Source organism: Myotis nattereri, assembly GCF_964212035.1.
Source record: "Myotis nattereri genome assembly, chromosome: 9".
In the NCBI taxonomy this organism is placed as follows: domain Eukaryota; kingdom Metazoa; phylum Chordata; class Mammalia; order Chiroptera; family Vespertilionidae; genus Myotis; species Myotis nattereri.
The window spans coordinates 44,562,325-44,578,570 of NC_138084.1; the positions used below are offsets into that span (position 1 = coordinate 44,562,325).

The window sequence follows — 16,246 nt, forward strand, 5'->3', positions numbered from 1 at the left end:
ATGTTGCACCGATTTATTACACGTCTGCCTGTTGAATTCGAGAGTACGGTACCCATTTCCCTACTGATGTGGCCCACCTGCCATCAGTCCTCATTTTTTGCCAGCATTTGGTAAGTAGAAAATAGTATTTTGATGCTGTTTGAATTATCAGTGAGGTTGGGCATCTTTTCATAAGCCTGTCGGCCTTTGTATTCAAGCCCATGTTCCTGATAGACTACCCTGCTTCCTCAGGGCAGGGACTTCATCAAACGCTTCTTCAAAAACACTCCTCAAACAACGCATTCAGACGGAACTCATCCTATTTCTCCCGAACCTGCCTCTCCTCTAGTGCTCTCTGTCTCAGTGAATGCTCTTGATCCTCCCGCTCTCCAGATGCCCACTACTTACCAAGTCCTGTTATCTCTGCCTCCTCCTGAATCTTATCTTAACCCCTATTATCCTTAATGCCATGGCCCTGATTCAGGTCTCCCCTCCCCGCCCTTGGAAAAATAAAACCACCTCCCAGGTTTCCCGATCTCCACCTTTGTCTTCTCTTATAATCCACCCTCCTCAGAACCACCACCGAGGCTCTCTGTTTAAAAGCTGTTCAAGGCTCTCCCTGCCTGCAGGATTAAGTCCAAGCCACTCAGGGCCCCTGGTGACCTCCTCCCTACCAAGCTTTCTAGTTTCTATTCTCTACTACCTGCATCCCTTGCAGACATACAAAGCTTCCTCAGGGACCCTGGTCAGGTATTGCCATCCACATCTGCTCAGTCAACCTTACCTTCTAATTCCTGAGTCTCTTTTATTCATTTTTTTTTAGCTCCCAGTTAGGTGCTCCTCTTCTCAGAAGTATCTCCAGACACTCTGGCCTTTGATGTCTTGCTTATATTCTCGCATAGGCTTTTGTGATTCCCTCTATCACTGCATTTACTGTATTCTGCTATAACTGTGTCTGAGCCCATCTCTACCACTAAACTAAGACTCAGCAAAATAGAACTTGGCTGCATTCATTTCTAAAAGCCAAGCATTCACACAGTCCTGATATCCAGCAGGGGTCGCTGTGGATTGGCTAAATAAATAAGAAGGCTTTATGCTCCAATAGGAGCTCTTACTGGCTCAAAAACATCTTTATATACCCATCTCATCTGAGCCTACCAGGCATCTTGTCTCGGAGAGGAAAAAGGAAGCAAATTATCTCCATTTACACATAGAGAAGCAACAGCTCACAGAAAAATGTTCTCAGTAGCAGTGCCTACTCTGGGTTACAATCCAGATCTGTGCGTTCTCCAGCACCCAGCTTACTGTACTACAAAAAATAGACGAGTGGCCAGTCACAGATGGACTGACAGGCAGGTTCTAACTTGAGTGACTGGCTGTGCCGGCCAAGAGGCAGAAGACAGTGTTCAGGCAGAAAAAGCTCACCTAGAGGTAGCAAGTTTTCTGAGGCATTGATATAAATCACGGAATTAAAATTCTTGAAGTCCTTTTCCTTAGCCTGCAGAAAGGCATTTCAAAAGAATGTTCAGAAAAATACAGTGAATGATACTCTGAAGACCCATGTAACCACTATCCAGCTTTAATAAATCTGAATATTTTGCTGTCTTTGCTTCAAATTTCTTTAAAGAAAAACATTTCAGAGTTGCCCCTCCCTTCTTATCCCTCCAGATCACATTCTTCTCCCCCCCTCCCACAAATGACAGCTATCCTAAATTGGTGATTATCATTCCCATACTTGTATTACAAATTACATATGTATCCATAAACTATATATAGTATTATTTACCTGTTTTTAAAACTATATTGAATGCAATCTTACTGTAGATATTCTGTAACCTGCCTTTCTTGCTCAATACTATGTTTTTGAGATTTACTTGTGTTGCTACATGTAGTTCTAGTTCATTCACTTTAATTGCTGTATAGTATTATATAAGCAACCTCTCTTTGTGTGCCATGGAAGACCTACAAACAGAAATGCATGCCATAATATCCTGTATATACATTGGCTAATGGTAGGCCACACATTTGGCTCTGAGATACCTATTAGCCAATGCAAAGAAAGAAACAGGATTCATTACATGAGTCACAGTATCTATAAGTTAAGGACAAACCGGCATCTTGAGAGAAACATTACCACTTCTGGCACTGAAACCTGACAGAAACTTCTCCTGTAGGCTCTTTTGATGGGAACGCTGTCACACAATGAATCATGCCCCAACAAAATTCTATGGCCAATTCAAACACACTTCTACAAGGCTATTTCCTTTCATTCACCTCACATGGGACATGATAAGACCAAATTTAGGACCAAAGATTGTGTCTTAATGTTGTTTCCACCCACGAGTCCTTGTCTGATCCTCCCCTTCCCTTGTGACCAGATCCCCATGCCCCAGGGACTCAGGAAGTCCAACGGACAAATAGCCAGGAGCCACCTCAGGAGTGGCTCACCCCAATTACATCCCTGCTGGCTGGCCTCACCTTAGAGAACTTCAGGCCGCTCACGTTAATGGTGCACAGTTCTGACGGGCTCCTCACACAGTGGTGCTTCAGCTGGAACACAGTGCAGAGAGTCAATTCTTAAGGCCCCAACAAAGTTTATCTAATTGGCCAAGGCAACAAATGGCTTCCTGCTGAGGAAGGCAGCCTGGTACAGTGGGAAAAGCATGGGCTTTGAAGTTGTTCGGAACGAAGCTGCCATCTCAGCTTTTCCACCTCTCAGTTTCCCATCTGTAAGATGGGGAGAGTAACATTAACTTTATGGGGTTCTTAGGAGGATTCCTTCCTCTCTGTTCCTTCTCTGTCTTTTTGGCCTTATTTGCTCTACCTAGTTCTAAAAAAAAAAAAAAAAATCTGTATTTCTGGGGCTTTACCAATATTATACATTTGTCATAATTTATTCATTTGTTCATTCATCCATCCATCCATCCATCCATTCACTCACTGAATATTTATTAAACACTATGTTGGGCCATGCATTATGCTAAATATATCAACAAACTTTCTTCTAATCTTAACTATTATTATACCCCTTTTTAAATGAGAAAAATAAGACTAAGAGCTAGTGAGAAATCTATGATTTAAACCCAAATCTGTCATCACTAAACTTTGTGCTTTTTTTGACTACCATATGTTGCCCCTCAACACTAAAAGGTTGGAAGAAAAGTTCAACTTTGGAGCTTCTATTTCTGTTTACTGAGCATTATTCCTTTTTTCTGTTAATCATTTATTTATGATGTCTTTTATGTTTAGACATGGAACTAGGCACTGGGAAGATAATAAAGGAAAAACAGAAATATTCCATGTCTTCATGCAACTTTCAAGTGCATGGAAGCCAAATAGCAAGAAAGTTTTTATGTGATAAATATTTTAAATGAGAAATTCAAGAAGGGAAACAATTATAGGAGGTGGAAGTGAGGCCATATTTACTGAAGGAAGTAATAGTTCAACTGAGACCTAAGAGCTAAGTAGGAGTTGGTCCCATGAAAGTGGGTGGGAGGGGCTGTGAATGCTATCAAGACAGGAAAAAGCAAGGTGCTTTTGAGAGGAAGAAAAACCAGAGAAGGCTAGGGAGTCAGTCACTAGATGCTATCCAGAGTGGCAACATGGATAAGAAGCCATCTCGATTAATGTGGGCCTTATATGTTGCTGGAAACAAAGGGGAAAAGACCACCATGAGAAGTGTTTCTGCCCTTCCTCAGTACTGCTGTTTCAGTCCTTCCCACCCTCAATGAGAAGTGAACAAAATCATGAAAGAAATTCCATAGGACTCTGTGGAAAGCTTACACCTCACCACTTGAGGTGAGATTCAACTACCTATCCCCTCAAAGCTCTCTTTCAACATCTGACCTGTGCAGAAACCCATCTCTTGAGATCCACAAGAGAGCCTAGAACAAAGCAGACTTCCAGAGAGTTCTTCATAGGGAGCTCTGAGCACTGGACTGTGCTTTAGTATTGAGCACAGTCCAGTTCTCATAGCTCCCTCTCTAAGCACTGAGGCATTGCACAGAGCAGACGTGACATTACCTGCTGGTCTGCAACACAGCGACCCAGCCCTCTTTGGAAAGCCTGCCCCAGGCACTGGGTGACATCTGGTCGTCAGCCAGACACTACACCCATAGGACAGAGGTTGAGGAGTGTAGATAGAGCTCCCCAAGCCGCCATGCTCCTAGAGAGATCTCCCCAGAGCAGAGCAGGAATCGCTACACCCTACTAGGTACTGGAATGGGATTTCCAATTTACTGTTCCCCTTGATTTACTCATTTGCCTCCCCAACTCAATTAAGAATTTTTACCTGATAGAATGTACAGGCACAGGTTCCAGAGTCATGAACCAGAGTTCTAACCCTGAGTAGTTCTGATCCTGAGCAGACCTGAGTTCTAATTACTAGCCATACTTTATCTTGGCCAAGGCAAATTAGTCCTCAGGGCCTCAGATTTCCCATCTGCACAAAGGCAACAACAAAACGGGGATAAATCTCACAAGGTGTAAAGAAAGCTTTACACATAAAGCTTCGGGTCCCTTCATCATCCTGGCTGTACTCAATTTGCCCCTCTAAAAGCCTGGGGTGGACTGGGGTAGGTGTAGAGGGGAGCAGCCAGGACAGCCACCAGCTGATATCGCCAGCCATTCCAGGATGCAGTTACTCTCACCAGAAAATCCTGGTCCAGCACGTGTTCAGGAATGTCTGCTTGGTTTTTCCTTTGAGACTTTTTCTTGCCTTTGGTCTCAAAAGGAACCTTCTGGCTTTTCTGACCTTCAGGCGGTGCCTCAACCGCACTTCCCTTGGGCTTCTTCTTGAGGTTTTTTCGAGCCACTAACCAATGTCCTCGGCCTGTTGAGAAGATCAGAAGAGTGAGGAGCAAACTCTTTCAAAGCCACAGCTAGTGCACTTACAGGTTATTTATCTAAAATATTAAAACCAAAAAGGCTTCTCATTACCTAATATGCACCAGATACTGTACTGCTACTGGCGATGGGGGTTAGGGAGAAGATGTCTACATAATTATCTCAATGAATTGGCCCCCAAACCCAGTGAAGATATGGTACTGCCCCATTTCACAGATGAAAAGGTGAAGACTCAAAGAGATGAAATGATTTGCCTAATTCCTTCCTCCACATGTTTGCCTTTAAACTCTAATTGTTCTTCAAGACCCCAGATCAAGTATTTCCTGTTCTGTAAAACCCTTACGGGCTCCCCTCAGCAGAGCTGATCATTCTTTCCTATGCCGGCTAGTTACTGGCCCATTTGTCGTCTCTTGGGTAAAGCTCAATGTGTGACATCGTTTAACGGGCTCCATCTTCCCAGACGTTACCCAGGACCCCATCACTGTGGGGGAAAATGCTTCAGAGGCTCAGGATAAGAAAATGATAGAACAGTTGTCATTAAAACATACACACACACACACACACACACACACACACATACACCAATAACACAAGTTCACCACAGAAAGAACTAGAAAATGGATGTAAAAAGAAGAAGAACATAAAATGAATAAATGTGAGAAGGAGGAGGAGGAGGAGGAGGAGGAGGAGGAGGAGGAGGAGGAGGAGGAGGAGAGGTTTACTAGTAAACTCACTTAAAAACCATGCCCCGGCCCATTTACTCAGTGGTTGGAGTGTCGGCCCATGGACCAAAGGGTGGTGGGTTCAATTCCCAGTCAAGGCTGTGGCTGGGGCACATGCAGGAGGCAACCAATAGACATGTCTCTCTCACATTGATGTTTTTCTCTCTCTCTCTTTCCCCCACCTACCGTGCCTTCCTTCCTAAAGATCAATGAAAAAAATATCCTTGGGTGAGGATTAAAAAAAAATCATGACAACATTCTAGAACAGGGTTGGTCAAACTTTTTGACTCGAGGGCCACAATGGGTTCTTAAACTGGACCGGAGGGCCGGAACAAAAGCATGGATGGAGTGTTTGTGTGAACTAATATAAATTCAAAGTAAACATCATTACATAAAAGGGTACAGTCTTTTTTTTTTTTAGTTTTATTCATTTCAAACGGGCCGGATCTGGCCCGTGGGCCGTAGTTTGCCCACGGCTGTTCTAGAATCTATTCTCTCCATCAGCAATTTTTTTTTACTGCAAGACATTCATGGCAATCTGTAATTATTTTATTTGTTCACTTATTTATTGTCTTTCTTGCTCTCTAGAGAGCTAGTTCCACAGAGTATAGACTTTACTTATTCATGTCAATATTCCCAAGGCCTGCAACAAGCTTACCACACTGTGAGTGTTGCTGAATGAACCATGAGCCACAGCCCCCACCCATAATCATCCATTCAGACTTTTCCTGAGCATCTACTTTGTGCTGGGAGCTGGGGCTATGGAGATGAATAAGATAGAGGCCCTGACTCAAAGTAACTAATATCTATCTATCTATCTATCTATCTATCTATCTATCTATCTATAGTTATGAAAGCCCAAAGATAGGAGCTACCAGCCCAAGGTATGAGCTATATCTAGTAAGTTGAAAGCTGACTGGGTAGAGATGAAAAAACCAGGCAGTCTGGGCAAAGGGAGGAGCACAAGTACCCAGAGGTATAAAAAATTGGGACCAGACCTAGTCGGTTTGGCTCAGTGGGTAGAGCGTTGGCCTGTGAACTGAAAGGTCCCAGGTTCCATTCCAGTCAAGGGCACATGCCCAGGTTGTGGGCTTGATCCCCAGTGGGGGGCTTGCAGGAGGCAACCAATCGATGAATCTCTCTCATCATTGATGTTTCTATCTCTCTCTCCCTCTTCTTTCCTCTCTGAAATCAATAAATCATTTTTAAATGATTGGGACCACACGGAAGAACAGCATGGAACAACGGGAACCAGCTTGATGCCTTTGACCACCAGCTCCCTACCCGGGGGGTTGCCCTAGCTCAGTGGTCGGCAAACTGCGGCTCGCGAGCCACATGCGGCTCTTTGGCCCCTTGAGTGTGGCTCTTCCACAAAATACTGACTTCTGCACATAGGCCACGGGGTTTCAATCGCACTGTACATGCGCGCCCGCACGTGGTATTTTGTGGAAGAGCCACGCTCAAGGGGCCAAAGAGCCGCATGTGGCTCGCGAGCCGCAGTTTGCCGACCACTGCCCTAGCTCAGTGCTGCCAATCCTGCCTCTTGGATGCAGCTCCTGGCCCATGGCTGGTGTGAGCCAGTTCCCATTCCCATTCTGGGCCTGAAAGTTCAAGCACTCCATTTCCCAAAGCTGTCCCCATTGAGGCATGGACCTTTGTCCTTTATCCCAATAGCCCTGACTCCTGGAGACTCCAGTCTGAGTTGTTGCCAAAACGCCCAACACAGCTAGGAAGGAAGGCCCAGAGTGTGTCAGGAGATAAACATGAGGGAAGAAAGATGAGGCTGGGAGGTGAGCAGAGTCAGATCAGAAAGGGTCTTGAGAACTAGAAAAAGAGCTTGGGTTATAACGCGGTAAGCTTAGGGCAGAAATAGTATCTATGGGAAGGTTTTTTTTCCCCTCATCATTTTTCATTTTGAGATAATTTTAGACTCCCAGAAAGTTGTAAAAATAGTACAGAGTTCCTGTACAGCTTTCATCCAGTTTCGCTAACGTCATATTTAGTCATAATACAATGATTGAAACCAAGAAATTAACACGGGTATAATATTAGTAACTAATCTTATTAACCTTTCTTTGAATTTCGCCAGTTTTCTCACTGATGTCCTCTTTCTGCTCCAGGATTCAATCTAGAATCTCATATTTCATTTAGTTGTTATGTCTCCTTAGTTTTCCCCAATTTTGTGACAGTTCTTCCGTCTTTCTTTTCCCTTGAGTGATTTTGACCCTTCTGAAGAATACCAGTCAATTATTTTGTGACATGTCCCTCAGTTTGAATTTGTTTGATGGGTTCCCATAATTAGCCTAAGGCTTTTGCACTTCGACAAAACTACCACCGAAGTGATGCTGTGCCCTTGTCAGCACATTAGAAGAGGGAGTACATGATGTTAATATGTCTTATGACTGGTGATGTTAATATTGATCACTTGGATAAGGTGGTGTCAGCATAGTTTCTCTACTGAAAAGTTACTATTTTTCTCTTTGCAGTTAATAAGGTAGCTTGAGACTATGCAAATATCTGTTTCTCATCAAATTTTTGACCCCCTAATTCTAGCATCTGTGATGGTTAATTTTATGTTCCAACTTGGCTAGGGTATAGTAAGAAGTTATTCAATCAAACACTAATCTAGGTATTGCTGTGAAGGTATTTTGTAGATGTGGCTACCATCGACAATCAGTTGACTTTAAGTAAAGGAGACCAGCCTTGATAATGTGCATGGGCCTCAACCAACCAGCTGAAAGAACTTAAAAGCAAAAGCTGAGGTTTCCCAGAGGAAAAAGAATTTTGCCCTAAGACTGCAGCATCAGCTCTTCCTGAAGTTTTCAGCCTGCCTGCCCTATAGATTTCAGACTTGCCAGTCCATCATTTTAAAAGTCTATTCCTTTAAATATGTAATGTGTATATATGTGTGTACGCCTATAATGAACATCGCTATGATGCACACTGACCACCAGAGGCCCAGTGCAGGCCAGGCCAAGTGCACAACTGGGGCCAGGGAAGGACCACGGGAAGGCTCCAGGGCGTGTCCAGCCTATCTCGCCCAGTCCCGACCGACTAGACCCCAGCAGCAAGCTAACCTACTGGTTGGAGCGTCTGCCTCCCTGGTGGTCAGAGTGCGTCATAGTGACTGGTCAAACAGTCAAACGAACAGTCGAACACTTAGCATATTAGGCTTTTATTATATAAGAATATATATATATGTATGATATGTGTATGTATACATACATATATGTGTATACTAGTATATACATCCTATATAATAAAAGCCTAATATGCTAAGTGTCCAGTCAGCCATTCAACCAATCAAAGCATAATATGCTAATGATATGCTTAGGCCGCTCAACCACTTGCTATGCCGTGCACTGACCACCAGGGAACAGGCAGTCCACCAGTCTTTATGATGTGCAATGACCACCAGAGGGCAGATGCTCCGACCAGTAGGTTAGCTTGCTGCTGGGGTCCGGCCAATTGGGACTGAGCAAGATGGGCCAGATATGCTCTCCCATGATCCTTCCCTGGCTGGCCAACCTCCCACGTCCCTCCCCGGCCCCCATCGTGTACTGGTAGAGTCCCTTGGCCTGGCCTGCACCCTCTTGCAATCCGGGACCCCTTGGGGGATGTCGCAAAGCCAGTTTCAGCCTGACAGCAGAACGACAGGTCACTATGATGCCCACTGACCACCAGGGAGCAGATGCTCAATGCAGGAGCTGCCCCCTGGGGGTTAGTTCGCTCCCACAGAGGGAGCACTGCTCAGCAGCAGTGGCGGAAGCCTCTCCTGCCTCCACAGCATTTGGACATCTCCCAAGGGCTCCTGGACTGTGCACAAATTTTGTGCACCAGGCCTCTAGTATATATATAAAATTATGGGCTGATGGATATTTATTCAATGGTTTATAACCCAAATCTACCTTTATCTATTTTGTTGCTCAGAATGTTCCAGCTTTGGCTATTGGAAGCTCCTTTAAGTTGGCTCTTACATCCTTTTGACATGATCTATTGCTTTTCTGACCACTTCTTTACTTTCTGGCACCACATGATGTTCTAGGCTCAATTTGTATTTTCCCTGCCCCAGCCCTAGAACAACTTGTTCTCTGAGGAGCCCTGGCTTCTTTTATTGGAGAATAGTATTTAGAAACCACAATGTAGGTACCAGTACGCACTTCACGACTGAGGTATCCCTGCTCTCAGTGGACTAGGAAATATACACACATATACTAACACATGCAGATACATCTGACTATATTTACTTCTCTATCTATCCATCTCTCTCTCTGTGTGTGTGAGGGGGTATGGGTATAAAACCATGATTTCATACTGGGAATTCCATGGGAGGGTTTTAAACAGGTAGGAGCCAGAGAAGGTCTCTATGTGAAAAATGAAATCACTCTAGAGAAGTGGGGAGGACAGACAGGAGAAGATGGTTCTTCTAAAATGCAATGCACAGAGTGACCAGCAAGTCACTTCACGTGGAGTAAATTAGGGGTACTCCTCCTTGCTCTACTCTTTCAGAGCAACAAATCCAGCCCAGTGAAGCCACACTTCTTTGGCAGTGTTCCACCTGCATGGCTCTACTCGTGTTGTGAGGAGTCTCTGCTACAGAGGTGTTTTTAACTAGATAAACGTTTGAAAAACTACTTAGCAGAGTCGAGTTTAAGCCATTTTACTTAGGAGCTTGGCAGAATACAATTAATCATTAAACAGGAAACAGAGAGAGGAAGATGGCTCGCCAGAGAGGGTGGGCACTGTGGGAGCTACATTTGGGAGAAGTGGGAGAAGAGCTGGGCTTTGTGGAAGGGGAGAATTTGGATAACTGGAATGAGGGCTGGAACATCCTGGGCAAATAAAAAAAAAGCTATGTGGCCCTAACTGGTTTGGCTCAGTGGATAGAGCGTCGGTCTGTGGACTGAAAGGTCCCAGGTTCGATTCCGGTCAAGGGCATGTACCTTGGTTGCGGGCACATCCCCAGTAGGGAGTGTGCAGGAGGCAGCTGATTGATGTTTCTCTCTCATCAATGTTTCTAATTCTCTATCCCTCTCCCTTCCTCTCTGTAAAAAAATCAATAAAATATATATTTTTTTAAAAAGCTACCTGAAATGAGAGCACTATGGCATAGGGCATAAATAAAGGAATGGGGCCAGAAAAAGGATAATGGGAGGTTAGACTCTGAAGACAAAACAGCAGGTGCAGGAGCCAGCAATGGGAAGTCACTGAACAGAAGGGAACTCAATGGTAAGACATGCACTTTAGGAGGCTCCCGGAGGCTGCTGGGGATGATGGACGTGAAGGGATGGGAATAGGTGGGGCAGGGAACAGAAGTCAAGGGGCAGGAGAGAAAGAAAGGGACATGAGAGACATTCTAAAGCGGGAGCTGGCTGTGAGGCAAAGGTAGCAATTGGAGAAGTCGCCTGACCTTCCTCCGGTTTCCGAAGCAGATTTTTGGCTGGAAAGCAGTTGTTCAGGTAAGGCTTCCCATCATCCAGCTTGTAGATTCCTGAGGAGGCCATCGCCCTGAGAGCGAAGCAAGGAAAAAGAGGAAGTAGAAGAGTGAGAAGGCGCAGCATTGCTCTCTCATCCCAGCGCGGGGCGACCACACAGTATCACACCCCATCTCTGAGGGCCTGGAGGCCACTGCCCTGCTTCAGAAATGGGCGTTAAATGAAGAGGGAGACAAAGCCTTGGGTTTTTTTGTTTGTTTGTTTGTTGTTGTTTTTTTAGTTCAGATCAATCCTAACCCAGCAAGAGCATCACCTTTGGACTCAGGCAGACCTGGTTTGAATACTGGCTGTGATTTTCCTCGCTCCATGAGTGGGAAAGTTACTCTATCCCACTAAGCCTGTTCCTCACCTGCAAAATGTGGGTAATAACACCTACCTTAATAGAAAGGGAAAAGGATCAAGTTAGAAAGGTAGTGCCTGGTACACGTTAAGTGCTCGCTAGAGATGTTCTCTGTTTTAACAGAGTTCAGTGGGGGGGGGGGGGGCTCCCATTTTTGGCAAGATGATAGGCAAATAATGGGATTTGAACTGGATAAGTAAGATTTGAGGGATGCATTGAGTTTATTGATAGAAAGATAAGCATTCTAAACAGAAAAGCCACATGACTGAGGACATGGTGGTCGGCATTCCTGGTGCAATAAAGAAACAATCTGACCCAGGAAGAGGATGTGTGTTTGCAAGTCTTGGACAATAAGGCTAGACAGGAAGGGTGGTGTCTGCTCCTGAAGGGCCTTCAGTGCCAGGCCAGGAGCTCAGGATCCAAGGGTTTTTATACTATTTCTGAGCTCCCTAAGCTCCTCCTCTAAGCTCCTCCAGAGGAAGGACAGCATCTATGATGTTCATCTCTTTACCCCCAGCATCTAACACAGCACCTGGCACATAACAAATTCCATAATTATTTGTGGGATGAATGAGTGATGCTGTATCTTCTTTGGTCCACCACAAGGCACTCTGAATTTCCTGATTCTTGACCACCCCCAAAAGGACTGGAGGCCCCTCCTATGTGTCCCCACGACAACCCATACTTCTAGTGTAGTACTTATTACTTTATTATAATTGTTTGCTGCCCTTACCAACTTCCCACCTGCTATGGAGCCTGTGATACTTTATCACCTATGTAATCCCAAAGCCCAGCACAGAGCCTAGAACTCACTAAAAATGTGTTGGGAAGATGAATGGGTAGATGGGGAAAGATCAACAGTAATTCACTCAATCTATCTTTTAGGAAATCTCTCTTGTGACCAACTACACCTATCTGCCAGATGGATGGATGGATGGATGGATGGATGGATGAAGGAAGGAATGAATGAATGAATAGCTGGCTGGGAAATGTTAGAGATGATGACTGTTGGAGAAGGCTCAAGTAACATATAGAACATAAGAACCTTGCTTCTGATCTGCATAGTACTTACTTGATTTTTGATCTTCGGAAAAGTCTCTTGATTTCCCTCTTTTTGTGTTTCTTCACCTGTAAAATAGACATTACACCCCTTTTTAGCCTGCCATTCAGAACTCTTGACCTTGCTCCTTAATTATATTCTTCTATTACTCTTCTGTTCTAAAATGTGTCTCACCTAGAGCCTAGAAAAATACCATAGACTAAAAAGCTCAGCAGTAGGCTGATACATATGTAGAGATACAGAGACACAGATGGGAAGGTGGAACAGTAGAATAATTGTGTGACAATGGGATGTGGCTAGAGTGCTTAAATAAGCTGTGTAAATCACAAATCAGTAAGGAAAGAATCAGTTTATAGGATCATTTACACAAAATAAATTTATGCACAGCAACAGTAGCAAAGACAACGTTGAAAGATACAATCTGGGAAAAGATGTTTGCTATGCACATAACACAAAGAATGAACCAGACTCATGCTCATGGGGGATGTACAGACCTGCATACAACGAATCACAGACATTCCAATTCCCTAGGTGGAACATTAGGTAAGAAGGTGTGGATTTACAGCTAATGACCTAGAAAGGGCACATAACCCCCAGGTCACATAGTCTAGAAAGTAACCCAAAGAGAAACAGGAACTTTATCTGCAAGATGGAAAAAATAAAGTTCAAGTTCCAGATTTAGAGGCTACCTGCCTAGTTAGCTTCAGCTACTAGTACTTCTGGTCTCATCTGAAGGAGCAAATATCAGTCTAATTGTAGTGCCTCTCAGCTACACACACACACACACACACACACACGCTTTTCATCTGCATACATTTGCTTGTCTTATTCCTTTGGCCTATCACACGTTGCCCCTCTTTGCCTGGCTCATGCAGATGTCTTCTCCTCAGGTTGACCCTTCTCTGTGCTACCATCTAAGGCCTGCCTCTTAATGGAGGCACACTGCCCTATTAAGTATATTATAATGGTCTGCTTAACTGCCTGGTAACCACTCCAAACAACGCCCCCCGCCCCACAACCCCAGGCTGTGAGCCGCTCTAAGGGCAGGCCTGGATCCTACATATTTCTCTATCACCAGCACCTCATACAGCCCATTGAAGAGGCTCAATGAATGTTCACTGAAATAAACGGAACCATGAACACAATGCTACGGAGCACTTCATTCTATCTGGAGGAAGGAAGAAGGAAGGATCGGGGAAGGTGTCACAGAGCAGGTGACATTAGAGCTGGGTCATGAGAAATGAGGAGTTATAAAAGATTAACAACAAAAAGCTACAGGGGCATCTTCACAGAGACGAGGAAATCTCATCTAATATTATTTAGTGATAATTACCAGAGGAACGTTAGCTTTGCCAAGACAGGTATTTTGTCAGTTCTATTCAACAAAATATCCCCAGTGACTGCTACATAGTAAGCCCTCAATAAATATCTGTTCAGTCATTTGGACACTTAGGGGTTTATGGAAATAAAAAAACACACAAGCGATGCAATGTAACAGAGCACAGTATAGTACAATCCTGTTATGTGGTAACTCTGGGTCGCTAGAATAGGAATTCTACAAGAGTAGGAAACAGATTCGTCTTGATCCCCCTGTACCCCTTAGTATATAGTTCTGGGCAATGTTGCTGCTCAAAAACTTTTGTGGAAAAAAAAAAGTCAATTAATAAACATCTAGAATACTATTACATCCTAAAATTATACAAGCAGAGCAGCAGAGGGGACATACCATGCGTTTCGATGTTAAACAACACCTGGCTTCTAAGTCAGGTTCTGATACATGCTATGTGGCCTTGGGTGAGCGCCTTACCCTCCCCACCTGACAGGGCTGTCAGGGGACAAAACGGATATAAAGAAGGTGCACGTGTACGCGCACACACACGCACACACAATGGAGTATTACTCAGCAATAAAAAAAGAATGAGCTGTCTTCTTCAGAGCTGCCTACAGAGGTGGCAGCCACTTGCTATTCTGCCTCATGGCAGCCCTCAGACCCCTCATGAAACCCATGATCAGTCATCAGAAAGAGGACCAAGAAGCTCATCTATCACCCGTCGGGCAGATACGTCAAAATTAAGCGGAACTGGTAGACACCCAGAGGCATGCACAGTAGGGTGCACAGGAGAGTTAAGGGCCAGACTTTGATGTCCAACACTGCGTATGGGAGCAACAAGAAAATAAAGCCCGTGCTGCCCAGTGGCTACTGAGGGTTCCTGGCCCACAGTGTCAAGGAGCTTGGAGTGCTGCTGACGCCCAGCAAATCTTACTTTGCGGAGATTGATCCCAACGCTTCCTCTCACAGCTGCAAAGCCATTGTGAAAAGAGCGGCCCAGCCGGCCACCAGGGTCACCGGTCCCAACGCCGGGCTGCGCGGAGAAGAAAACGAATAGACAGCTTATGTCGCATTGTATTTGAGTTTAATAAAACCATAACATTCTTCCATCTGGCATTTAACAAATATTTATACTAGGGGCCTGGTGCACAAAATTGGTGCATGGGGGGGGGTGGATTCCTTGAGCCTGGCCTGTGCTCTTTCGCAGTCTGGGACCCCTCAGGGGATGGGGAATGTCGCCTGCTGGCAGTGAGACATCCCTCTCACAGTGGAGGACCCCTCACTCTTTACTCCCCCCCTCAGCAGAGGCAAGAGAGGCTCCCGCCACCGCCACCGCCACTGCTGCCGCACCCGCCAGCTGTGAGCTCAGCTTCTGGCTGAGTGGTGCTCCCCCTGTGTGTGCCTTCTTTAACTCCTGCATTGAGTGTCTGCCCCTTGGTGGTCAGTGTGCATCATAGTGACCAGTCATTCTGCCATTTGGTCAATTTGTCTATTAGGGTTTTATTATATAGGACATAAATATTAAATAAAAAATTAAATCTTGCCATTTGCATCATGAATGGACCTAGGTGCTAAGTGAGTCAGAGACAGATACAGTATGACTTCACTTACATGTGTAATCTAAAACAAAACAAAACAAAACAAAAACGAACAAAACAAAAACAGATTCATAGAGATGAAACTGATGGCTGCCAGCGGGGGGGGGGGGGGGGGGGGGAGGGATTGGTGAAAAAGGCGAAGGGGAATATAGCCAATAATATTGTGACAATTTTGCACAGTGACAGATGATTACTAGACTGTATGGTGATCACATTGTCAGGTATGTAAATGTCGAACCGCTATCTTATACGCCGGAAACTAACATACTATTATATTCCGACTATCCTTACGTAGGAAAACAAGTCAATGCGCATAGGGCACTGCCTGGCGGACAGTAGTCAGTGAATGAGTTCTCTACAAGTCTCCGACAGCACACACGAAAACATACTAACGGCTAAGAGGACAGCCGCCAGGGAGAGTAACTGGTGCTAACAGGCCTCGGCAAGGATGAAGCACGAGCTCCCGCCGGCCCTTCGGAAACACTGCCTTTGGGACAGGGGAGGCTAACCCCTCCCGCAAGCTAAGCTTCAAGCCGCACCCGCCTCCGGCGTCGCTTCCGCCTCCGAGGCGTTCGAGGGGGCGACCCCCCGGTCAGGCGGGATGCGCGCCTGCGAGTCTCACGGGGATCTCGGAGCCGCTCCACGGTGGCTCCGGCCACGACCTTCTCTTCTCCTTAGTAACCGCGACGCGGCGGCCAGCCCTCTGGGCAGCAACCGGCAGCCGGCGCGTCTAACTACTACAAATCCCAGCAAGCCCCGCGGCCACTTCTGAGGGCAACCTCGCGTCAGCCAGCCGCGAACTACGGATCCCGATGGGCTCCGCGCGGCACGTCACGCCGTGGGCTCCAGCCAATCGGCTTCGGACAAGTAGGAGTGG

The 16,246-nt window shown here is 45.4% G+C and overlaps 1 protein-coding gene across 1 annotated transcript in view; it reads right to left on the reverse strand.

Annotated features, from left to right (window-relative positions):
• Positions 1 to 11,050, reverse strand: part of XRRA1 (X-ray radiation resistance associated 1) — a gene marked incomplete at its 5' end in the record, with an annotated part of 51,313 nt that extends 40,263 nt beyond the window's left edge. Inside the window, 4 exons of the mRNA XM_081098833.1 lie at positions 1,405 to 1,477; positions 2,458 to 2,529; positions 4,629 to 4,810; positions 10,957 to 11,050. Coding sequence (XP_080954959.1) covers positions 1,405 to 1,477; positions 2,458 to 2,529; positions 4,629 to 4,810; positions 10,957 to 11,050 — 421 coding nt within the window. The remainder of the gene's footprint in view (positions 1 to 1,404; positions 1,478 to 2,457; positions 2,530 to 4,628; positions 4,811 to 10,956) is intronic.
• Positions 11,051 to 16,246: the final 5,196 nt, after the last annotated feature.